Source organism: Felis catus, chromosome A1, assembly GCF_018350175.1.
Source record: "Felis catus isolate Fca126 chromosome A1, F.catus_Fca126_mat1.0, whole genome shotgun sequence".
NCBI classification, from domain to species: Eukaryota; Metazoa; Chordata; class Mammalia; order Carnivora; family Felidae; genus Felis; species Felis catus.
Genome location: NC_058368.1, coordinates 44,893,032 through 44,920,571, shown reverse-complemented (window position 1 = coordinate 44,920,571; position 27,540 = coordinate 44,893,032). Strand labels below are relative to the sequence as shown.

Below are 27,540 nucleotides of genomic sequence, written 5' to 3'. Positions count from 1 at the left end.
AAAATATCAGATCGTTAGGCATTTATAATATATCATATGTAGTTTGAACCATGGAGACACTGAAGGCTGGAGCCTGATTGACAGTGCACAATTTATGGTGTAATAGCTTTAAATGGGCACATAGGTAGAGAGTCTTAAAGTGAAAAGAGATGAATAGTAGTTAGTTCTTACAGCCGTTTATTTTTTTAAGTTAATTCACAGTCTAATCTTCTAGAAGTAACTATTTCCTGGTGCGAGAGTCAAATTATTTCCACAGGATCCCAATATTATTTACCACAAAAAGAAGAAAATATCCTTTTTTTTTTTCAGAATTGTTTGGTACAGGAAATGTAAGTGATGTTCAGTCCTGAATTGTTCAGCATAGGAATACGAATGCACATTGGCCAGTTCTCAGCAATTAAGAAATGACAATTAAAGCTAAATAAAGCCATAAGAAAAGACACTAGTGCTGTTGCAAAAGCAGTTTCATTATATAGGTGATTGGGAAGTTAGATTGCCATGGATTGAGGAGTATTCAGAGGGTCAGGAATTAGGATAATGAGTGCAGACAACACTTTGGGGACAGACATATGGTTGGGAAAGGAAATAGGAATAGCTGTGGCTTGAGTTCATGAGATCGAGAAAATTTGGTAATCATTTTATTGTTTTGTATATCACTGGTTGGGGAATTCCTAAGCATGTTTAAATTCCGATGGGAAGAAGTCATATTGCCCTTTTTAAATTTCATTTCTTGGAACTTGAAGCTTTACATTATTGGGCCACAATAAAGATAAAAGTTACGGTGTCAGATCACAACATCTGAGAGACTCTCACATTGGAAAGAGATTATAAAGTTTATTTAGGATGAACACGTAAAAATTAGACAATAAGAGAAATCATACAATGTCAGATTTTTACTTTATATTTATAGGAAACATTATAAAGATATCTCTATTTCATAAAATTTTAAGATCTGATTTGTTAAACTAATAAGGCTGGATATATGATGGGAAGATTAAATAATAAATCTTAGTTTAATAATCCTAAATGCTCTGATGTGGAAACTTCTTCTTAAATCCTGAGTCAAAGGTCAAGGACAAGGGGTTCTATTCAAGCCTGAGATCATGAAATGATTTATGAGGAAATGTGCAAGCACTGTGACAGTGACTTTATAGGGAGAAAAATCAAGTCAAACCAACATAACCATTTTTCTTGACGGATCTACCAACCTCTAAGAAAAATAACTAGTTTTCAAATATAATGTGGGGAAAGTCAAAGATTTAGAACTTTTAGAAAAAAAAAGTGAGGAGTGAAGATGAAGTCGGAAAAAATAGTTTGTAGTCTAGTTTCCAGCTCTTTGTTCTTTTGACTTATCCTTTTAAATTACTTTCAAATTCTTCAGCAAAGGCCCACATCTGTATGACAGTCAAGATTTGTTAGAGTATCTAGATTACATAAAAGAAGGTGCCACCTTCACAGTAATTAGCTTTTTGACTTTAAAAAAATCCTGTAAAATTCTGTGCCCTACTTCATTTGCAGTTCTTTGGTCTCACCAAACTCTAAAATGGTATTATTCTATTTCTTTCACTATTTCCTCTAATATCATGTCCACTACAACTTGAGTGACTTGAAGATCAGCTACATTAAATTCTTTCCTTGCTAACATTTCCCAGGCTCTGAAAATCTTAGTGAGGTATAAACCTTTCAGCCATAAGTATGTTATTTGACTTGTAGGAAATTTACATGAGGATCTGAATGTAGCCCTTATCACAAACCTCCTTTAAGCCAATCTGGAGCCCTTCTGCAGGGTCATCTCTAATATCTTGACTTTAGGATTCTGTTCACGCAGTCTGGTACCAGACCAGAAACACTGGGATCTCAGTGGGTCAGTTTTGATCTCTTTGGCAGCCTATACTCCTGATAGTCCTGACTTGATTCTCCATAGTAAACTGAAATCCAATAATGATATGTTCGGTCTAGATTTACAACTCCTTCTTGCAGGGCATTTTGTGACTTTTCTGTTCAATGTGTTAATGTATAGAAGAATGTTCTTGCCACATATGCCTGAGCCTGAATTCCTAAAATATATCCCAGGAAATGACCATATTCTGGGGTTGTAATTTGCAAACTTGTGAAAGGCAAACATATGGTATAGCAAAATTTCTATTAGTTTTAAATATGTAAGGAAAAACTGGTAAAGTCTGGTGAAAATAACCATATTGTGTAGACAAATATTGTAGATAACAGAGAACACACATAATTTTAATGGATTTAGATTTGTAAACTTGTCTGCAGATTCTTTTGGATTTTCTATGTGCACAAACATGTCTTCTGGAAATAATATTAATTATATAGTTTTTCCTTGTCTAACTCTAATGGACTTTTATTTTTTTCTTTGCTTACATTACATTGGAAAGACACTCCAGAAAAATGTTGAATAGAGGTAGCACTAATGAATTTCATTTTAAATCTCAATGAGGAAAGGTTTCCATTAAATATGTTCGCTATATGAATGAATTAGTTGATTTTATATGATGAAAATGTGTTCCTCAATTAAGTGTAACTTACTTGTGATGCATTATCCAGTATATATTTAATATATATCTTTTTTATGTATTTCTTTTTTACATACAGTTTTGTATTTAGTTACTAGTATTTTGCTTAAAATTTTTGTAAATCTGGGTGCCTGGGTGGCTCAATCAGTTGAGCATCCCACTTTAGCTCAGGTCATGATTTCATGGTTTGTCGGTTCGAGCCCCACATCGGGCTTTGTGCCTAGAGTCTTCTTCGAATTCTGTGTCTCCCTGTCTCTCTGCCCCACCCCTGCTCATGGTCTGTCTCTGTCTCTCAAAAATGAATGAACATTTAAAAATTTTTAAGATTTTTATAAATCTGTGTAGGAGAGAGAATGACCATTAATTTTTCTTTCCTTGTAACATCTTTTTCAATTTTGTTTCCGTGTTATATTTACCTCATTAAACAAGTTGGAGGAAAAGTTCTCATTTTGTATTCTCTGGCAACTTTTTAAGAAAGTTTTTTTTTCTCTCTTCCTTTTTTTTCTAGCTTTGCATTGGTTTTACCATCATGTGCAGTTTTGTTTTATTGTGGATGGATAGTGAGTCTTGAATCTTGATGTCTTTAACATATTTTTGAAAACTCTTGGCCAATATTTCTTCAGATGGCTTTTGCCCTATTATGTCTCTCTCTACTTTTAAAACTATAATTATGGGAATATTACAATGTCTTACCAAGTTTCATTTGTTTCAGAAACTACTGTTTTTATCTTTTTATATCAATAATTTAGTTTCAATATTTTCTATTTATTTTTACATTATCTTTGCTTCACCTGCATCCAATCTGCAAGTTCAATTCCTCTACCAAAATCTTAAATTATTACATTTCCAGTTGATTTATTCATATAACCTAATGTTCTTAAAACTATCCACCTTTTTATTTATATTAAAATATATTAATAACAGATATTTTCACATCTATAACTAATAGTGATCCATCTGGGAGCCTGTTTCTATTGTCTGTTTTCTCCCTAGGTCTAGTTTATTTATAGGCCTATTTTTTTTACTTTAATGTCAAGCATTATATACATGCAGAAGAAATCAGAGTTTCTATCAAGTTATCTTTTTTTAAGGGGTTTATTTTGACTATTTTATGACATTTAGATTAGAGGATCACCTTAATGCACTCAGAGGCTTCATTGATTCAAATCTAGATTTCTGTCTTTGTGTTATCTCTTGTATTTCCAGTACCCTTGACTCCTGGGATACAATCCTTCAGGGGGCCCAACTGAGAGCCTGTGTAGTTACCAGCATCCCTCATCCTTGCTGGTCCTTGAATCCAAATTTTTATCTTTCAAGTTCTATTTAACATTTCAATGTCCTATAAGCCATTTTCTGCTTGTCTAGCAGTACTTAGGACTCACAGATATCTCTGGGGAAAATTGGTACACAATGACAGCCTTTCCTAAACTTTCCTTTGTGGCCCTTCAATTATCTCTCAAGTTCTGATTACCTTTGGAACCCCTAATTCCAATATCCATCCTTTCCTCCAAGCCCCATGATACTGTTGGCTGCTTCATTATGCTGAGTTTCTCAGAGTCTCACCCTATGCTGCTTATAATTAGTAAATAACTTTAGAGGGAAAAAAAAAGCAGTGTAGAATTTTGAGCTGACTTCTGTGAGTTTATCTTTATTTAAGTTCTTGATATATCAGATCCTGGTTGCCTTAGTAGTTATTATTAAATTAATTTAATTATTTTGATATTATATGTAACATTTTTTCTGGTGTTCTTGGTGAGGGTTTTAGTCAGCTACAAGTTATTCCCCTGTAATTGGAAACATAATTCCCCCATGTTATTTTCTATTTTGAAATAAGATATTTCATTATTATTGTTATCAAACACTTGGTTGGGTCTTCTGGGCCTACCATTCACATTTTGATAGAGTCTTCTCCTTGATATGGAGCATGGTATTTCAATGTCTTCATTGTGAAACAGTCTATGATATTAATAAATGCAGTAGCCAAAATTCAGTATTAATTTTTTCAAAATTTAAAGTTTATTAAATATACTCATATGTGTATATGCATATATACATGTGTATGCACATGTGTATATGCATGCATACATACATATTATATATATATTTGATATATATATATATTTCAAAGTACTTGTTGAGCTACTGCATGCTGTATATATATTTAATCAGTTGGGTGTGGAATATAAAACTCAACAATTTAATTTCAAATTTATTGTCAATCTTTTTTACAAACCATGTGTCATAATTTCTCATAATAAAAGTCACCTACTTCTGTAAAGGAACATTTATTATAACCTCATAGGAATCGTAATTTAGGGTAGTATAATTAGATAATCTATCTCATTTTCAAATGTATTAAATTAACATTTTATTAGTAATCAATTTTAGAACAGGCGTGCATGTTCGTAATTGACTATTTCTGTTACTTTTTTGGTTTTTTAATTTAATATCCTAATAAATACAGATAACCTATCTTTTAAATCATTTTAAGACAAGAAAAAAAGATAATTAACAATTCATTTATGGCTTCCAGCGCAAGTTATTTCACCCTAAATAGATTTTTCTGACTTACATTAACAATGATGGACATAAGAAGAGATGCATTGATTTCCCTATAAAATTCTAAAACTCTGTGTGTCATTTTGGTCAACTCCTAGCACTTTATAAACACCATCTTTTTTGTATGTGACTTGCAGGTTGTCAGCAACTAGCCATTCACTGACACCTCAAAGTGATATGGACTCCAGTAGCTCTGAAGAATTCTATCAGGCCGTTCACCATGCTGAGCAAACCTTCAGAAAAATGGAAAGTTATTTGAAACAACAGCAACTCTGTGATGTTATCCTCATTGTTGGGAACCGAAAGATACCTGCGCACAGGTATAGTAACCTGTCTTAATTGGATACATGCATTCATATATTTGGAAATGATACTCTGGTATGTAGATGTAAAACATTATATGATTAGAGAGTTAAGCATCTAATTTTTTGTGTGTGTGGTTCAATAGAACTTTATTTATGGGCAAAGGGATTTGAATTCCATTTAGTTTTCACATGTTGTGGAATATATTGATCCTTTGCTTTTTCCCCAACCATTTAAAAATATAAAACCTGTAACTAGCTTGTGGGTTGTGCAATAGGGAGCAGGCCAGATTTAGTCCATGGGTCATTGTTTGCTGATCCCTGTGTTTAAAGCACTCAAGTTCTCAAGTCTCTGATTTATGGAAGAAAAAAAGGGGTTCAAATACAATTTGAAATATTTTGACTTTGATATTTTGTTATGAATTTCTAGATATTTTATGATAAAATATATGACATACAGGATATTTTATTATAAAAATACAGTAAAATCTTAGATTGCATGTAACTTGGTCTGCAAGTGTTCTGCAAGATGAGCAAACATTTCTAATAAATTTTAACTTAGTAAACAAGAGATGTCTTGTAATGTAGGTAGTATGTGATACTTCACATGATCGAGCCAATTGTTCTTGAAATTCACTTTGATATATGAGTGTTTTGGATTGTAAGCATGTTTCCAGAATGAATTATGCTTGCAAACTAAGGATTACTGTATTGTGCTTGTGTGTTTTCATGTGTTTATCCATAACATGGCTGTTATGCTCTTAAATGTTGTCAGGCTCATATTAGATGGTCAAAGCCTACTGTGAATGAAAATTAGATTTTCCAGTAAGAACATCAAGAATAATTTGATATTCCATCTATTAACACATGTCATCTTTCATAGTGCTATGATTCAAATGCAAAAAAAAAGATGAAGGATAGAGATAAATTTGTAGAATTATAAATCATAATATAAATGTATCCTACTAATCTCTGTCAAATGATCATAGCTAAATCTATTTATAATAGTTGAGGATCCATATTTTTAAGAGAGCTTAAGTTATTTTTCTTTTACTTTTTATTTATTTTGGGGGAGATTTATAATGCCATTAGAGTAAACATTTTATAATAAATAAAGCAAATATAAATACTTCAAAAAGAAAACTTCTTCTAACTAAGGTTGATAAATACTCCATTTTATGTTTCACATAATCACACTAAGTGGAGATCCATTTTAACATAGGAGAATGTACCTAAAATCTGAAATGAAATGTACTTTTCTGACAAAACTAAAAGGAAATCAGGTCAGGCGTTAGGGTGCCTCAGTTGCTCAGTTGGTTAAGCAACTGACTCTAGGTCTCAGTTCTTGTCTTGTTCTCAGGGTCATGAATTCAAGCCCTGTGTTGGGCTCCAAGCTGTGCATGAATCCTACTTTAAAAATATAAATAAATAGAAATAAAAAATAAAAGGAAATCAGGTTATATTGAGTATACATTATTTGTTTCAACTAGGAAATTCAAAATACTTCATGATGACATCTTTATTTTACATTTATTATTATTTTTTAATGTATGACATACTAATATTATTCTTAATGTCCAATATATTTGAAAGCTAATATATTTTTAAACATTGCTTATATATTTATTATTAATAATTTCAAGTTACATGAACTAAACATCCAATTACTTTGTGCCATATTAATTTCCTGTCAGTTTACTTATGAAAATTCATTAAATTTGGGGTCAATTTTGTACTTTTTCAATTTTTTAATGTGAAATTTTAATTGAGAAAAGAATTAAATTTAGTTTGAATTCTTATTATTTTATTATTTTAAATACTTGAATATATAGGCAAATAATCTTAGATTACCTTGATATATGTTGTTTAATTATTAACACTAATTGATTAGTAGAAAGAAGATGTTACCAACATATAAAAAATATTTTTAACGTATTCCTATTTTCTATATTTTTTAACTTAAATTTTACTACCTAGAAATATATATACATCTAAGTGCTGACAATCACATTCTTCATTCCTGAAGAATGAGGGTATATTTCTACTATGATAGCAATATTAAAATGTGAATATTGAATTTGGTACACTTAGAAATGCATAGGAGGGAACATTTAACATTGAATAACTACTGTAGTTTTCAATCGATCATCTAACTATAGAGACAATTCTAATTATATAATATTCACACGCATTTTCAAATATTTCTATGAAATTGCATTATTATTGGCAAAAAAACAATTAACAAATAGTCATTATTATTGAGATATTCGATATTGTAATATGTGTGGCAAATATGCTAATTATCCGGAACTAACATCTGGATAAAAATTTCAATGTAAGAGATATTCTTCTTTGAGAATGTAACTAAGTTTACTTCATTTAACTTACAAATTGGTTAAATAATTACGTATATATACACACATACACACACACACATATATATATGTGTGTGTGTGTGCGTCTAGAGAGAGAGATTCAATCAACTCAAAAGTATATCAGCACAACAAATGGTCATTAATTTTTTTAAAAAGAGCAATGTTTCACATAATTTACAGTCATATTTTAAGACTTTTATTTGTAGTAATTTAAGATTTCTCATTTGAAGCATTTGTAACCAATATACTGAGCAATCCTCCCATATTAATTATATTTTACATTCTTTTCTTTGTTACTTTTTTTATAAATATTTATTTTTCACAGAGAGAGCATGATTGGAGGAGGATCAGAGAAAGAGGGGAATAGAAGGTCCAAAGCAGTCTCAGTGCTGACAGCAAAGAGCCTGATGAGGGTCTCAAACTCACTAACCATGAAATCATGACCTGAGTGGAAATCAAGTCAGATGTTCAACTGACTGAACCACCCGGGAGCCCCTCTTTGTTACTTTTTAAATCTAGATTGTTAATATTATTTTATAAATAATTTAATTATGCAAGTTATTTTATAATAATCCAGATGATTAAGAAATAATGTCATTTCTTTTTTAAATTTTAAATTGTTTTAATCTTTATTTATTTTTTAATTTGTTTTAATGTTTATTTTTGAGAGAGAGAGACAGAAAGAGTGTGAGCAGGGTTTGGCAGAGAGAGAGAGACACAGAATCCAAAGCAGGCTCCAGGCTCTGAGCTGTCAGCACAGAGCCCGACGCTGGGCTAGAACTCACAAACTGTGAGATCATGACCTGAGCTGAAGTTGGATGCTTAACCGACTGAGCCACCCAAGCACCCCTTCTGTGTATTTATGTTTGAGACAGAGAGAGACAGAGTGCAAGCAGGGGAGGGGCAGAGAGAGACACACACACAGAAGCTGAAGCAGGCACCAGGCTCTGAGCCATCAGCACAGAATCCAACACGGGGCTCAAACTCACAAACTGTGAGATCATGACTTGAGCTGAAGTTGGACACTTAACCAACTGAGCCACCCAAATGTCCCAGAAATAATATTGTTTCTAATTTCAGATATTCTAAAACATTTGAGTAATGTATTATTTTTATACATATTACTCTGAACATTTAAAATATTTTATATAGTTAACAGATATTAAAACAAGTATATTATTGTTGGTCATCTATATTTCCCTTAAATGTGACAAGAAAAAATTTAATCTAAGTCTATATCCTAAATTGATGCAAATAAGAATTTATATTTTCTTTACACCATGGCTTAAAATTTTAGTACTGTTATTTTACAAGTAATTTGCATAGTTATGATTCTAAGTTAAACATATATTAACAAATATGTGGGGAAATATTTATAAGGCACCTGAAAAAAGGCAAGTGCTGTTTTTAGTAATTGCAGATACAATGCCCCTCTTTATTTGTACTTTTGCACAGTGAAATGATAGTAATGAATGAGTGATTAGCTCTTTGCTTTAAACAAATAATCATCTTAGAAATAGTAATGAAGGAATGGATTTTGAAGTTATTTTGTTATATTTCGATTAGTACAGATGAATATTGCCTTTAGGCAAAATATATATGATGATATGATCATTAGCACTGGAACAAGGGACTATTATAATAATTTCAAATAATGAAAAAAGAAATAACTTTCAGTAAGGTCTACTGCTCCTTTAGGAAAGACATTGAAATTTAGTGTGATAAGTACTCACTAAATATCCATTCTTAAAGTCATATATATTTAATTTCATTTTATTATCTCATCATTCAAAACTTTCATATTAATCCCTATTTAAATTAACAGATTATGGCCATTAAAGAGCTCTCCATAAAACCCTTTGTTTTTGTATTGGTTATATTGTATATATGTTTTTAACCTGATATAAGTCACAACTATGAATGTATTATGAAATGCCATGTTCATATAGGTATGTTAGGTTATTGCTCAGCATATTTTTATGTATTTATTTTGAAAATTTATTCATTTATTTTGAGAGAGAGAGTGCACATGTGTGTGCAAGTGGAGGAGGGTCAGAGTGACTTGCAGAGAGAGAATGCCAAACAGGCTCCATGCTATCAGCTCAGAGCCTGATGCAGTGGTCAATCTCATGAACCATGAGGTAATGACCTGAGCTGAAATTGAGGGTCAGATGCTCAACTGACTGAGCCACTCAAGTGCCCCACTAGGCATATATTTAAGTAAGTTAGCTCTGAAAAGTTAATTACACTCAAGATGACACATTAATACATTTTTTGTCATGGAAAATAATCACAATTCTGAATTCATCTGTGCTTTAAGTTTTCAGAGGAATTCTAAAATAAATATAAACTTCTCATAAAATGGCCCAGAATAATTGATTAACAACAAATGAACCAAAAAACTGAACATAAATCCCTGAGTACTAATTATATAGAATTTTTTGCTATGTAGTCTTCCTATAATCAGAGAGGTCAGATACTGAAAATTAGACTGACAGATCAATATTAATAACTGGATAGTCGAATTTTCAATGGTAAGAGATTTAAGGGGTTTTCAGGGCCTACTCTGTTACAATATACAGGTATATAATGAAATATAATTTAGCTTGTGAAAGTCTTTTCCCCCTCTAGAAATTATTAAGGGTAAGTGCATTTGACAGAAATAAGTGAGAAAATCTTAAATAGCTAACATCCTCCAAGTTGGAAATAATATTAGATATAATTTTATGTACATAGAAACAGTGTGGAAAGATATTCAACATACTGTCAATAAAGCTTATACCTGGAGAATACGAGTAGTCAGGATAAAGAAGGGACTAGCTATTGTTTTAATGTATAAACATAGATATTCTTTGAACTCTTTAGAATGAGTGTGTAATAATTCATGATCAAATAAAGACTTAAATAAAAAATTAAATGATAATATGTTGCAGACAGAAAGAATCCTGCTCTGTAGACCAAAACCCTGGGCATTTCATTTAGCACCATATTATGTTTTCATTTTTTTTAATGTTTGAGAATATATTTAATTATTTTAAGAATATATATATATATATATGAATATTATGAATATATATTCATATTTATATGTGTGTTCTTTACTGAACACTAGTATCATGAAAATAGTTGAAACTCAAAGCGGCAATTGAAAACATGGGGCTCCTGGGTGGCTCAGTCGGTTGTGCGTCCAACTTCGGCTCAGGTCATGGTCTCATGGTTGATGGGTTCAAGCCCCACGTCGGGCTCTGCACTGACAGCTCAGACCCTGAAGCCTGCTTTGGATTCTGTGTCTCCCTCTCTCTCTTTGTCCGTCCCCTGCTCACTCACTCTCTCTCTCTCTCTCTCTGCCTTGAAAATAAATAAATGTTAAAAAAATTAAAAAAAGAAACACTTAAAATATTAAATACAGTAAAAAGAAATTACTTTCATAAGCAACAGATATTAATACTCAGAAGTAGGCAAGTAGTAGTGTCTCTGTACTGATGGAAAGTTTATTTACATAGTTTATCTGTGCTGACAGAGGAATAACTCATTTCTCCTATTTTATTAAATCCAACATCCATCTAAATCTCTCAATCAGCTTGATAGTTAATAAAGCTCTGAATCAACTTCAGAAAAAAAAATCCCTGTGCCTGTTGGATTCAGTGGCCCCAGGTAACTCCCACAGCCCCAGGCAGGGCCCATAGTGCCAGGCTTCCAGAGGACTCCTGTGGACACGGGCTCCCAGCACATCCCAGCCATGGCCTGCTACCATGGCTCAGGCTCCTGGTGGCCCCATACCCCCAATCAGTCACCTGGAACCCAGGCTGCAGGCATGTTCTCGTAAACCCAGGTCCCTGGCTGGGCCCAGCCAGTTTGACTACCACAGGTCTAGGCTATTGTGCCACCATAGCACCAAGCCAGCTCCTGTGTACCTATGATCTCTGGCCCACCCCAGTGTCATGCCGGACCCTGAGAACCTCAACTCAAAGCTGGCTCCCATGGATTCAGGCTCTCTACTTGTCTCAACACCAGACCTGCCCCAGCAGAAAGAACCTTCAGGCTGGCTCCCAAACTCCCAGGTTATAGTTGACTCCGTAGGCCCCAACCTCCATGCTCACTCTAGTACCAAGCCGGATACAATGTCCCTAAGCCTCCAGTTTGGCTCCCATGAAACCAGGCTCCCAAACCATACTACGACCAAATCAGGTCTATGGAGCCAGATGCCAGACCCAAACCAATGTCCCTGTACCTGATTGGATCATGTAGACCCAGGACCCATGTCTGCCCCTGCAGATCCAGGTCCCAAGCCAGTCACTTTAGACTCAAATGCCAGGCCCACTGCAGTGATCCCAAGCTCCAGGCCTACCCCTGTATACTCAAGCACTAGGCTAGACCCTTGCATACCCAATGTCAGGCCCACTTACCTGCTCACCCAGAAACTAGACATGCCCACTCAAGGACTTCAGAATGAAGCCTGTAAACAGATACCACCAGATGGCCAACCCAGGATCTCTGGATAGGCAGACTGGTGAAAGTTTTTGCCTGCCCAAGCCAGTCTGTGAAGATTGGAAGAGCCACACCACCTTCCTTGAATGCATAGACAACAATGCAAGGCCACAAGAGATCATGAGCTGAGAAAGTACATCACTACTAGACTTGCCTTTCAAGAAATGCTGAAAGGAGTTCTTCAAGTTGAAATGAAAGGATTCTAATTAGAAACATGAAAACTTGAAAGTATAATACATACTAGTAAAGCTAAAGCTATAGTCAAATTCAGAATAATCTAAAACTGTAATGTCATGATGTGTTTATCACTTAACGCTAATAAAGTGATTAGAAGACAAAAAAAGAAGACAAAGGTGTTAAAAGTACTTACTACTGTAATCATTAATTAATGATTACACAGTATATAAAGTACGTAAAGTACACAGTACATAAAGAGGTAAATTGTGAAATCAAAACAAAATATGGAGGGAGTAAAAAAGTAATTTTTGTATGTGATTGAAGTTAAGTTGTTATCACCTTAAAATAGACTGTTCCATTTATAGGCTGTTTTATGTAAGCCTCTTGGTAACTGCAGCACAAAAACTTAAAGTAAATACACAAAAGAAAAAAAGGGAATCAAAGCATGACATTATGAGAAATTACTAATTCACAAAGAAAGATAGCAAAAGAGGAAGAAAGGAACAAAGGAATGCAAAACAGCCAGAAAATAACTAGATGGCATTGTAAATTCTTACCTATCAATAAATATTCTAAATAAAATAGGATTAAATTGTGAAATCAAAAGGTATAGAATGAATGAATGGATTAAAAAATAACACCTAACTATATGCTGCCTACAAGAGACTCACTTCAGCTTCAAGGTCACACATAGTCTCAAAAATGAAGGAATGGAAAAAGATATTCTGAGAAAATGGAAACAAAAAGAGAGCAAGTATAGCTATCCTTTTATCAGACAGCATAGTCTTTAAAGCATAATGGTGGCAAGAAACAAAGATGACCATACATAATAATAAAGGAGTCAATTCACCACAAAATGCAACAATTATAAATATATTGTGGTAATCCCTTTACTATATATATATATATATATATATATATATATATATATATATTTACTATATATATATATATCAAATAATCATAATCTATACTACAAACCCATGTTATATGTCAATAATATCTCAATAAAACTGGGAGAGGGAGAGATAAGAGAAGCTGAAAAACTTTTGTCTTACTTTTTTTACCCATCATTTAGGTATCATTTTAATGTCCTCTTTATGTGTACTACTGATATTCTGCAGTACATGAAACATCTTTCATTGCATGAAAAAAAATGTATATCAAACATGTATGCCTTGGTCTATTCCCTTTTGGTGATATAAAAGGATTATAAAATATGACCTTTTCCGTGTGAAGTTTACAGTAATTTTGAGGAGGAAAGAATAACCCCTATGACAATTAAGAAAGTTATAATAGTTATCATATATTTCTTAACTGCAAATGGAAATATATGGTTTTGATTCCAAATGCAGAGATAATCAAATAAGGAAATTAGCAGTTTTTCTGAAAAATTCTGTTTGAGGTCAGCCTAGTGGAAAAGAACAAGTGTGCTATTTTAGATTATGATAATAATATGGAAAAATAGAGAAGTAAAGAATTTGTGGAAATTGTGAGATACTGGCTTAGTGAAGTGGAACCATTTATATTGGAAATACTGGGGAATTAAGCTGTAAAATGGGGCAAAAATGATGATGACAGATTTTGAAAACCAGGAGAGAAATTTAAATTCAAATGATGTACATAATTAGGAGCTCATGTAGGTTCCTGAAGAGTGGTATAACATAATTAAGTCAATAATAATAATAATAGGCCTAATGCTAGTTAACATTCACTGTGCTGCTTATGTGCAAGGCCATGTTGGAAGTACTTTGAATATACTAACCCATTTTGTCCTGAAATGGAAAGAAATCTTTATTTCCCCCACCTTTTTCTTACAGAATAGAAAATGGAGAAATGGAGAAATTAAGACATTCATCCAAGTTATGCATTTAACAAGACGTAGAAGTAGAATTCAAACCCAGGTAGTTCTGTAGAAACAATATATTAACAACTATCATAATTTACAAAAATGGGACCACTTTAGAAAACACAGAAAATGGGGACAGCCAAAACTAGTTAATGATCTAGGAAGCTGTTGAAGTTAATCCAGGCATGAAATGAGTACTGTATAAATATAGAGAAAGAGATGAACTGAGAAATATTTTGGAGATATGTGTCCTAAGTAAGGTGTCCTGGAAGTAGAGCTGGAGACTGGAATTCAGGTAGGCAGGTTTATTTAAAGAGCATCCTCAGAAGAAAGGGAAAAGGATAGGGCAGAGGAAGGAGCAAATCAAAGATGTAGTCTCACCTGAAGCCTTATTTTATCTTTAATTCCCAAGAAGCTCTGGCACATGACTTGCTGCAGAGTTAGTCACACTTTGAGGAAAAAGACAACATTTTACACTCTGCTTCTATTATTCATTGCCATCGGGCCCACCCACAGGTTGAGGGAGGGGTTGTGAGGGTCAGGGGATGAGGTAGGAAGAACTGAACACATAAAATCCCAGGGAGGCAGCTCCTGTTCCACCAAGTGTGATTCTAGAGATGGGATAGCAGTTAGATGATAATATCACTGGCACTGGAGGGCATAGTTGTGACAGATAAAGGGGGTCTGGGTAGCAACCTCAAAGTCCAATACAAAAGAGAATATGGATTTTGTGTCATATTTGATATAGGCAATTAAAGAGGAGACGTAAATAATGACTTTGTAATATATACTCTGAAAGTTCAATATATTGGTGGTATGCCAATCAGTAACAGAGAAATAAAAATGAATACAGAAATCTCACAGGGAATACTCTGAGTTTGGTTTAGAGCATCTGAAATACTGTGATATCTGGTGAGCAGTTTCTCTAGGCATTTGAGATGCAAGGCAAGATTTAAAACCACCATAACAGTAATAATAAAGGCTATGCTAGAGGATGATTCTGAAGAGGATGACTCACTTAACAGTCAGTGTTAAGTCAAAAATTTAGAGAAAATTCTGAGGAAAATAAAAAAACACCTAGGGCAATGAGAGGGTCAAGAAGGAAGAAGAGAAAGAAGTCAAAGAATCAGAAGTAAGCTGAGATAAGAAAGTCTGTACTGCCTTAGCTAAAAAGGGGATTTAAAGAAGAGGGGGAGGTCAACAATGTTAAAAACCACCAGTAAATTGAAGTAGGGCTAGACAAGTAATAGATTTGGAAGGAAATAAATCTGTGATGACCTCAATGAAAGATTTTCGAGAATGGCTGCATGCATTCACTTTTATGTATTTTCTACTCTTGCTTCCCTTGCATTAATAGAAGTTATGTATGTATGTATAAATATATTATTTTCTGTTATGCATTAAATCCCTCTTCCAAAATCTAACTCACATCTCATGTGTCACTAAATCTAAATGCAGTATAAACTTTTTTGCACTTCTCTTACTGAATTAAAAATGTAACATATTTTGTACATTATAGTTGATTGAGAAGATTTCATGTAATTAAGATCGAATTCCACAGGTCACCTATTTTCCTCTATATGGATGTGACCCTGTTATAAATAAAGGCTTTCTATGTGTAAGATTAAACCAATTAACTTTATATTAATATTCTTGTGCTCTAGGAAATATATACATATCTCTGGTTTATGGCAGTTTATTTTCATAGTATAGACTGTTAAGTTCCTTTGATTTGACACTGATGTATATAATTGGCATGAGATAAATATTTGAAGATATCTGTGTCTTTACTATTTTTTCAGACTTTTAGAATATAAAGAAAAGACATGTTTAGTTACTAATGGATCAATTAAATTTATAACAAATTGATAACTTTAAATATTTTGAACATGTTTCTACCCTAGGCGTTAATATTAATAGGATAGTTAAAATCATGGATCCCATAAAGTAGTCTTTAAATGCATAAAGTATATATTAAATGACTGTTTTCACTTAAAAGAAGGAATGTCTTTCATTGTTAAAGTTAGCTTTCACCACGCCTTTCACTTACATAGAAATAAGATATGAACACATCAAATTAAAAAATAAATAATTTTAAAACTTTCTCCTGATTTAAAAAATGAAAATGTTAAGATCACAATGCCCTGTATTGACGTTTCTTCCTCTCTTTTCCCTGACAACGTTCTTATAAAGAAAAGTGCATCCAAAGTGTACTGTTGTTGAGCTTACAGATGTAAGCACCACCTTTGGTTCTTTTGACATATCCCACATCACTTTGTAAGCATTTCCTCACTTTCTGAAAAAAAAAAGAATGATGTTCCAGAATCCCCTTGTGCTTTCCCTGGTTCAGCACTGTCTGTGGTCAGTTTTTTACCCAAGGATACACATGTACACACTCATCTCTTAATTTACATACACCTGTACACACATATGCACACAGTATTTCTATTTTTTTATTAAGAACTATAAATTTACAATGATATATCCAATTTCAATCCAGCATCATAGGATTTATTTTACTCTTCTGCATTTCCGTATTTTCATCTCCTTTTCCATCAAGGAGTAAACTTTCTCTGATGATCTTCAAGAATGTAGTAATTTCCTCTAATATATTTAAAACAAAAAGAAGTTTCAGCATTTCTAATTTAAACAACTGTGAAAATCATACCTCTTAAGCACAATGCATTTTTTTTACAGTTTTATATTTCTTTGGAAACAGAATATTTTGTCAAAATTTGTGCTCAATATTTTTTAAATTTATATTTCTACTTAGGATTTTACAGCATGTGAAAAATATTCACTCCCATTAAAATGCAAATAAGTCACCAGAAAATTTCGAGAGAGGGCATGTGAGTTGGGTAGGGGCAGAGAGAGAGAGAGAATCTCAAGCAGGCTCCACACACTGTCAGTGCAGAGAGTGATGTGGGGCTTGAATCATGAACCATCAGATCATGACTTGAGCTGAAACCAACATTTGGATGCTGAACTGACTGAGCTACCAAGGCACCCTGCAGATAACTTAAAATTTGTCAAAAGGCCCATTCACTGCTCCAGGATGCTCAGAAAACCATAATCAGAGTAAGTACCAAGTAACCACATCGAGGCACATCATAACAGTCAAACTGTTAAAATCCTAAGATAAAAAGGGGGAAGAAAGTAAAAACAATTAGAGATAAAGGACATAGTACATCAGGAAAACAATTATAAGAATGAAAGCTGATTTTCTATTATAAACATTAGACCCTATATCATAACAGATTATTATTTTTCTAGCCCCAAATGCTAGAATTCTATATCAAATGAAAAAAACTTTTGTATGATATTCTTTTTTTTATTTATTTACTTTGAGAGAATGAGAAAGAACGAGTGGAAGAAGGGCAGAGAGAGAGGGAGAGACAGAGAATCCCAAAGCAGGCTCCACACTCCCAGCACAGAGCTCAGTGCAAGGTTCTATCCCATGAACTGTGAGGTCATGACGTGGCTGAAACCAAGGGTCGGACTCTTAACTGACTGAGCAATCCAGGTTCCCCAAGATATTTTCAATACACCAAAATGAAGACCTTTTTTGATCAATGAAAACTGATAGAATTTATTATTATCGGACCTGCAGTACAATAAATACTAAAGAAAGTTCTTCCAGTTAAAGGGTATTGATACCAGATGGAAGTCTACTTCTTCAGAAATGAATAGAGCCCAGAAAAGATGAAGAAAGGGATAAATATAAAATATTTTTTATTTACCTTCGCATATATATTCTTCTTTAAAAAAATTCTTGGTGTGACTGAGTGACTCAATTGGTAAAGCATCGGAATCAATTTCTGTTCAGGTCATGATCTCTGGGTGTGAGATGGAGCCCCAAGTCAGGCTCTGCTCTTGGCATGGAGCCTGCTTAATTCCCTCTCTCCCTCTTTCTCTGCCCCTCACCCTGCTCACGTGTGTGTGTGTGTGTGTGTGTGTGTGTGTGTGTGTGTGTGCAGGAGCTCTCTCTCTCTCTCTGTCTCTCTCTCTCAAAATATAAATAAATAAATAAACGCATGAATGAATAAATAAATAAATAAATAAATTTCTTTATTTTTGATTGCCCAGGATAGGGTAAGTAGAATTATGCTGTTGTAAGGCTTTTACAGTATTCATAAAGTAGTATCAGTGTATTTGATGATACTATTATTAGTTAAAAATCAAAATTTCAATCTCTAGACTGAGCCAGCCAACTTCTGTTCAGGGGCCAAATCTGGTGTACAGATTCTTTTGAATGGATCATGAGCTAAAATTCATTCTTGTATTTTAATGAAATGAACATTTTTGAAAAGGGAAATATATTTATATATGCACATATATATGTGTGTATATATATATATATATATATGTATGTGTGTGTGTATATATATCCCAATGCCTAAAATACTTGATATCTGACTCTTTACAGAAAAAATAAATTCTGATACCTACTCAAGAAAAACCACTTTAAAAAAAATACATATATACACAACAAAAAGATGCAATTAAAATATTAATGAATGAACATTTTAAAAAAAGCATCAAAAAGATTGACCCAAATGAACAAATACATTAAAATATATACTTTTTTAACTTTTAATATTACTTTTTAAAGTTCATTTATTTATTTTGAGAGAGGGAGAGAGAGTGAGAGGGGAAGGAGCAGAGAGAGAAGGAAAGAAGAAGAATCCCAAGCAGGCTCTGCACTAGCAGCAGTCATGTGGGGCTTGAAGTCATGAATCCTGAGATCATGAGCTGAGCCTAAACCAAGAGCTTAACTAACTGAGCCACCCAGGCATCCTAAAGCCAAGCATAATTTTTTACATGTTAATATACATTATTAATCTGAGAATCTAGATAAGATGGGTAAATTTTTAAAAATGTTCAATGCAAAAGTTGATGTTGAAGAAATAGAGCACAAAAATAAGCCATGCCGCTTATTAAATAATTGAAATGAGATCATGTCACCATTTCTCAAAATAGTCAAACCAAGAAATTTTTAGGGTAAGTTCTAGAACATCTTAAAACAAAAATTAATTGCTTTCTTCTATAAATCACTATATAAAATTTAAAAGACTTGAAGATGCCACCTCATTTTATGAGGTTATATAATATTAATTCAAAAATCAGATAAGAAAATACCACAAAATAAAATTTTATAGGTTAATTTTTCTTGTGACTATAAATAAAAAACCCTAAAGATAATTGTGATTAAGATAAAAGGAGCTTTATGAATTTTAACACCCATATAAATTACAAAAGTGGCTAGCAAAGCTAGAAATTAAAGGGGTCTTTCTGACGTGATAAAAATTATATACCAATCCATTCAGCAACTATCTCACTAAAAGGAGAATCTTTAGATGTGTTCCTTTTAGGATAGAGAAATACACAAATTTTCTCCCCTGGCAGAGTGTATGTTCAACACAGCACTGGAGCACCTGAGGTCCTGGAGGACGTTTTAAGAAAAGCAAAAGAAAAAGTGTTATAGAAAATAAACAAGAATGGGTCAAAATGAGATTATTTACAGGTGTTATAATCATCTACCTAGAAAAAAAAAGTGGCAGAGTCAAAAGAACTAGTAAGATAATTCAGTAAATGTGCCAGATAAAAGATGGATTTATGACAATTTCAACTAATGGATTTTAAACCAACAAAAACCAACAAATAATAGAATTTGTCTTAAGTTATGACACATAAGGCCAACAAAACTATAAAGTATGAAGAAAGCAACCAAGAATATACAAGACAATTTTAGGGAAAATTTTAAAATCTGAATAGAAAGCAGACAAGATATCCTGACTACATGGAGAGATATTTTATACTTTTGTGTTGGATAACTTTAAATTATAAATATGCCAGTGATCCCCATAAATAAAATCAGAAATTCAGTGCATTTTTTTAAGTTTATTTATTTATTTTGAGAGAGAGAGAGACAGCATGAATGGGGGAGGGGCAGAGAGAGGGAGAAAGGAAGTCCCAAACAGGCTCTGAGCTGCCAGGACAGAGCCTGACGTTGGGCCCAAACCCACGACACCATGAGATCATGACCTGAGTTGAAACCAAGCAGGTCACTCAACCAACTAAGCCACCCAGGTGCTCCCCAGTGCATTTTTTTTATTATTTTTTTAAATTTTTTTTCCAACGTTTATTTATTTTGGGGACAGAGAGAGACAGAGCATGAACGGGGGAGGGGCAGAGAGAGAGGGAGACACAGAATCCGAAGCAGGCTCCAGGCTCTGAGCCATCAGCCCAGAGCCTGACGCCGGGCTCGAACTCCCGGACCGCGAGATCGTGACCTGGCTGAAGTCGGACGCTTAATCGACTGCGCCACCCAGGCGCCCCACCCCAGTGCATTTTTAATTAAAATTCCATTTAACTTATTTGAAAAGCTTAACAAAATTCCATTAAACTTTAAATGAAGAATAAAACTTCACTAATAGTTAAATAAAAATAAAGACAAGAGGATTTTCCTCATTTGGTTATAAAGCCATATTTAGAATCACAGTATTAAAAAGAATACTATATTACCACAAGAACAGGTAAATAAGCAAAAAAAAACAATAGAAATCTCTGACACAGATAACTACACATTCAGGACTCAAATTTTTAATATAGATGGCACCATTAATTCAGTAAGGGCAAATCAAAGTCTTTAGTAAATAGCATGGTAAAAAGTAGGTGAGTATGTAGACAGAAATAAAATTGGATTCCTATCTAAAAGGGTCAAAGAACTAAATGTGAGAAAGAAAAAAAAATGGTTTAAAATGATGGACGAAAATGTAGGAGAATGTTCTGTGACCAAAGGTGGAACAGAAGATCCTAATTTAGTTTTGAAAAGTACAATATGTAAGGCAGTAAATAGATTGATGATACAGAGATACATAGATGTTATATAGGTAGATAAATAGAGTCTGTACTGCATTCTTATTAGTACTTAGCATTTTGCTGCTTTACATTTGTGACCTAAATTAGACCCTATGACTCTTTCAGGCTTGTCCTGAGCTCAGTCTCCGACTATTTTGCTGCCATGTTTACAAGTGATGTTTGTGAAGCCAAACAAGAGGAGATCAAGATGGAAGGCATAGACCCCAATGCCCTCTGGGACCTTGTCCAGTTTGCATATACAGGTACAGTAAAAGAATTATAGCTTTATGTTGCTGTCTTGTGAGTTTTAGAATTTGGGTATAGGATTTAAAGCTTCAAAACGTGCTTAGTTTGTATTTTTTATTTTTTTCAGTTGAAAGATTATCTAACAGAAAAATCAGACTACTTGTTCATTTGTCGTGAAATCAAAAATGTATATACGTATACATATATCCTATTCCCTTCCACAAAGGATTTAATAAGTTTATAAAAATAGTCAATGGAATGAGCTGGGGAGAGGTTATTAATTCTCAAATAAAAATTTGTTGGTATCTATACTTAGAGCATTAGTCAAGGAAATAGATTCTCATTTGTTTTCCTTTTGGAAAGTATGGGTTGAAAGAACTCTTTTCTCCTTGTAATATATTATTTTAACATTAAAATCTTCACAGAACATTTAATGTGGATTTGACAAATGTAGTTGAAAGGCACAATGAAGATATTTAGAGTTATGAAAGTGACTAATTTTTGAAGCATTTTCTTCCTGATCTACTATGTTGATGTTTCCTAATGGCCTTTGCACCATGTTATGTTTACCACATTCAGATAAGTTTGCCAATTAGCAAACATTTGATGAATGTTTCAAAGGTACAAGTATCATCTGTATCTCTGGAGAATAAACCAATGAATCAGCCATGCCTTTGTCTTACAGAAGCTCACAGTCCAAGTAGAGAAGTTAAATGAGGGAATGAATACAGTATAAGGTGATACATTAAAAGAGAGTTGAAGACATAAAACCTGACTCTCCAGGCATTATCAGGGCTCATATTCATTTAAAACATTTTAATAATTTCCAAAATTAGTGTGGTAAGGGGAGACATTATAATAAAATCTTGGTATAGAAGCAAAGGCAGATAGAATGAATTGATGTAATATATATATATTTTTTAGAAATGGCAGGTGGTTCATTTTGCCTGAACTCTCAATCCTGGTATTTAATAAGACAAAAAAAGGTAGGCTAGCACCTGATTATCAAATCAGAGGACCCCAGTGTAAGGAGCTGTGATTTTGTAATATTTCGGGTTACAGGGAAAGTAAGAAAAGTTTATAACGAAAAGTTTATAAAACTATTGGGAATCTGTGTTCCTGGAGGATTTGGCTTCTCATCCAGAGGAGTTTGCTAATATAGCAATCAGTAAATGAAGCCTTTTTGAAAAAGAAAAATGCTTCTGCTCTGGGTGCTGTATCTCAAAGTAGCAATGTGATGGACAGACATGGATATTTCCCAGCCTCAGTTATTTTTAAATTCTATTTTGTCAAAGTAAATATTACACTGGGCAAATTTAAAAGAGTCAACAAGGCTGTTGCAATAGGGAAGAGAGGCAGAATTCAGTATTTAAGGGGAAGGAGAGAAGATTTTTAAATGCTAGGATGAGAGAGAACACAGGCCATCTGCGGTTGCAGATGTAAAAGTAAACTTTTCCTTTGCGATATGATGTAATTTTAAAACTTAGAGCAAGGCACTCACTCAAAGTACACTTCTACTCTCCCACAAAGAACTGAGAAATAAGGATGCTATCATCCTTGAAGTTGGCGTTTCAAACAGAATGCTTCCGGATCCTTGAGAGCAAGATTCCTGGCTTGTAAAACTGGCAAAAAGGCTTTTCAAATTATTAGCATCTCAAAGGGCTAGAGAAAGAATTTATAATTGCAAGTTTTCTGGAGTAAATTTTCTAAGGAAAGGGAGACCAAAGGCCTAATGTTTAGAAAGTAGCCTGTTTATATCCTCGTCAAGCTGAAGGGCCATCAAGACCATCTTAATTGTTTTCAATCTGCTTCTAGCCTGAAATAGTAGCAGAAAGGACCTTTGGCCTCTCAGCCAAGAGATGGCAAACATAACCACATTAGTGTTTCCTTGAAAGAGAAGAATCATGAAGCTTCCATTTTAGGGATCTTTCTAGCAACAGAAAAGCATAAATCCAATCCTTACAGCCTCTATGGCCTGGCAACCTTGCATTTCTCTTGTTCAAAACTAGGTCAAAAGACACTCATCATCATGCAGCACAAAGTTGGAAGGTGTTTCAAAGCTCCCTGCTGAATGTAATGACCCAGATTTTGCTCTGCTTTATAGAGGACAGACAGGATACAAAGTGGCCTTTCACGTGCCACTGTCACTTTGGTTTTTTCTCCAACATCCATACTCACTGGTAGTTCATAAATTTCTAATTGTTAGTTTATAGAAATGTTAGATGAGCAAATGATTTACAAGCTGATATTGGGAGAATTTTAGGCATAACATAAAATACTTTGTCTTTTGTTATATCTATCTATCTACCTATCTATCTATATAGATATATAACAAAATGTAATAATAGAAGAGATCAAGTGAGCAAATGACAGGAAGGGAATAATAGAAGGTACCTGTCTATGTGTCCACTTACGTAGTGTGCTAGCTGGTCTCTGAGAGTTTTCTTGATAGGAGGATAAAAATAAATGCCTCATCGAAGAGGGAAAAAATGAATAAGCAGTAAAGATATCAGGCAGTTATTTGGTAATGTTTTCTTAAATTGAGGTTTGAGAGGCTTTGGAGAAATTAAGGAGGATCCACTATGTCAAGAACTGATAGCTAACTATTAGCTGTAGAAATAAAGTATTCAATACAGGTACATAAGATCGCTTTAAAATGATTTAAACAGATAAAAATTTCCATGAGATCTGGAAATTCTGTAAGGTTTGAGAGAACCCTGTGTGCTTAATTTATTTCATTAGCTTAGATATTAAGGAAAAGAATGAAAGGATAACATAGCTTGAAATAGACTTTTGACTAAGATAAACTTCAATGATTATAGGGTTTAATAATCTTTGATTCAAAGAATGAGAAATTATCCCTTAAGGAATTTCAGATAGTAAAATTTGTACATAGTAAGACGTGGGAGACACCCTCCCTGTCTACCCCTCTTTTCTCCTACTGTAACAAATTAGAATAAGAAGAAATGAGACCAGGGGCATGGTAGAGATTCAGTAAGAACTAAGGCAATATTTACAGTTTTGTGGGTTTTTTTTTTCTGGTTACTAGGGACAGTGACTTGGGTACCCAGGGTGACTGCAGTGATGGTAATAGCTCAAAGGGAGTATGAATATTTTTAAAGGAAAAATATATAATAATAAAAAGGTTAATACTAACAATATGTAAGATAGGGTAAAGAAAATCAATAAGGTCTTTGTGTTTACAAAATTGTACATGTTTAGAAGTCTGAAGGATTAAGATACAGTGATAAAAACAATGTCTATTACCGTATCAAAATAAGCGTTACTTAAAAGGCACCTTTAGGTCAATTTTTTTTCACACATTGTCATAGCTTAAGAATGAAAAGGAAATGAAAATTTACACTGGTGTTAGAAATAATTGTATATCTAATATGTGGTTCATATCAGTTTCCAAAATTCTTAATTGGGTGTTTAAAGTGTTTCAAAATTTCTTCTTTTTAAAACTTTTCATTGGATTTTCTTTATGGCTTTAAGCAAGAAATCTGAGTATGATCTTAGCTCTTCAGAGAACAAAGGCCCATTTAAGCAACAGTGTATATTATAAAATGGTGCCCTTTAACAATTCTGCCTTACATTTAAAGTTTGAATTCTTAGTTGCAATCCAAAGGATATATAATTATAAGATTGCGTATCAGTTTTTTTTTAAATCAAACTAAAATTCAGCTAATAATATGTAAGCACAATGCATGAATCAGGTCACACTAGGGTCCAGAAGACAAAATATAAATGCAGACTGGATGCAAAGGCAAAAGTGAACTACTGGGACCTCATCAAGCTAGAATGCATTATGCCAAGTGAAATAAGTCAGAGAAAGACAAATACCATATGATTTCACTCATATGTGCAACTTAAGAAACAAAAATGATGAACATAGGGGGACAAAAAATAGACAGAGGGAAACATACCATAAGACACTCAAGTATAGAGAGACTTTTGAGTTTAGGGTTTAAGATAACCTTTGTTGTCTTCATTTTGTCTAAACATACTTTTGATATACACAGTCTAATATTTCTTCATTAGAGAGGGGTATAAAGAAAATTTTGAAGACTATTATATTGATTGTGTATATAAATAAATATATATGTAGATATGTGTACACACACGTATTTCAGTTCTAGCCAAAAATTGATGATCACATTGTGAAAATGAAAGAGGAAATGTAATATATTTGAAAAGAATGCTCTGGAGTTCACTGTGTTTTAAAGTTGCTTTCAGGTTGATAGAAATTTCCTTCTGGTTTATCTTTTACATAGTCCCTACTATCTGGACATACTTGAAAATATACTGTGTTCATTGATGCGTAAGGAAATAGAGTTCTAACAAATGTGAGAGATGGGATTGCAGGGTTACTAGCTAAGTGTGTCAGGTCCTGTAGAGAACTGATAAGGACACGGTTTAAATAAAGGAAGCTGTCCATCTAGCAGTGGTATTAAGAAGAGAGGTAGAAAATTAAACTGCCAAATGGCAAACCTTTCATCATACTGAAGAGTTAACTTCCTTATAAAAAATAATAATAAAAAAAAAAAGGTTTGTGTGCCACTGAAGTTAATTAAAGTCTTAGTACATGCTAACAAATGTTAAAATGACTTCTGCTTACTTCAAAACATTTGAACGAAATAAATATACACACACAGGAGCTGAGATGTTTAATGTTCTGTTTTAATATTTAAAAAGCATACATCAATATAGTCAGCTTGGACTGAATATTCTAAACTCCCTTCAGAGTTTTTTGTTGTAATTAAAAGTAAATTATTGTTGCATTTTTATTACTGGTTTAATTCAAGTGGCATGAATTATGCAAGCACATTAGCAGAATATTAGTCTTAAAGTAAGAACTTTTACTACATGGAAAATTTCTTTCCTCAATTTAATAAATTGAACCTTTAAAGACTGGCTTTATCTATTATTATTACCAATCAATTACAATTTTGAATTAATAATTTCCATAGGGTGCTGAAATAACCTATATATCCATTAAGAAAAAAAGGAAAATTATAAAAATAAAAATCAATCAGTTGTATATTGCCATCATACTTCTCCCTTTTCATTAACTCAAGAACCCGTGTGTGTGTGTGTGTGTGTGTGTGTGTGTGTGTGTGTGTGTGTGTAACAATGAATAAACTAATTTAGGGAAAAATTTTGTATTAAATTAAATAATGAAAATTATGTACACTTTCTGAATATTTCACAATGTTCTGTTATTGTTATTACTGAACTGCATCCTGGCTTCATGCTATGGGATTTCATAGACAGATTGAAAAAGAAATTGCTTTGTGAAACTTAATATTTACTAGAGATAGAGGAAAGGTTATGTCTCTTCTGCCCTGTAACTCACATTTGCTTTCTGGGTCTCCAAGTAAGGAAAATCTCTCAGGTCTCATCTTATAATCAACTTTGCCTTCTTAAAAAAACCTTCTTGGATTTTATGTTATTGTTGCTCACAATCTTATAATTTTTTTAGATTTCCTTTTCATACTAGATATTGTACAGGAAAATTGTTTACATGTCCTTTGGATCTTACATTATGCTTTGGATGCTAGGAAGGCAGAAAATGAATCATATGCCACTATAGCATGCGTGAAGAGTACATGCTATGTATTTTTTGTGCATTAATCTTATATTTGACTATATTTTCTCAGGATTATTTAACCATCACTCTAATCTCAAAATATCTGTACACTTGATTCTGTTACATTTGAGCGATATCATGTAGAATTTAACATCAGAAATATGTGGGGTTTTCTTTGGACTTCCAAGACTAATATTCAACCAGAACTCACTGAGATGTTGCAGCCCAGTGGTCATTTGAATTGTTGGGCATTTATTCTAATTGGCAGGTACTTATTTCTTATTACACAAGTATTTTTATTATATCCCTTGGGCTCCCCCATTTCATACCTAGAGAAATCAAATTACTTAGATTTATAGTCTTAATATTAGCCAACTATAAGAAAGGAAAAATAATAATGTCTAAGTAAGAGGATTGTTTTAAAGAGTAATTAAATAAAATTAAGTGAGGTTAGCATAATTCTTAGCATACTGTCAGTGCTCAATTATGATTATTCATAAAAGGTATTTTTATTAGTTTCATCAAATCCTTTGTACAATCCATTATAAAAAGTGAAGCT

General features: G+C 33.2%; 1 protein-coding gene across 3 annotated transcripts in view; it reads left to right on the top strand.

Annotated features, from left to right (window-relative positions):
- KLHL1 (kelch like family member 1) overlaps positions 1 to 27,540 on the top strand; it is a 355,898-nt gene that overhangs the window by 115,076 nt on the left and 213,282 nt on the right. For all 3 annotated transcript variants that reach the window (XM_019827858.3, XM_011288605.4, XM_045054161.1), the window contains exons 2-3: positions 5,231 to 5,413; positions 21,272 to 21,408. In XM_019827858.3, the coding sequence (XP_019683417.1) occupies positions 5,231 to 5,413; positions 21,272 to 21,408 (320 nt within the window). The remainder of the gene's footprint in view (positions 1 to 5,230; positions 5,414 to 21,271; positions 21,409 to 27,540) is intronic.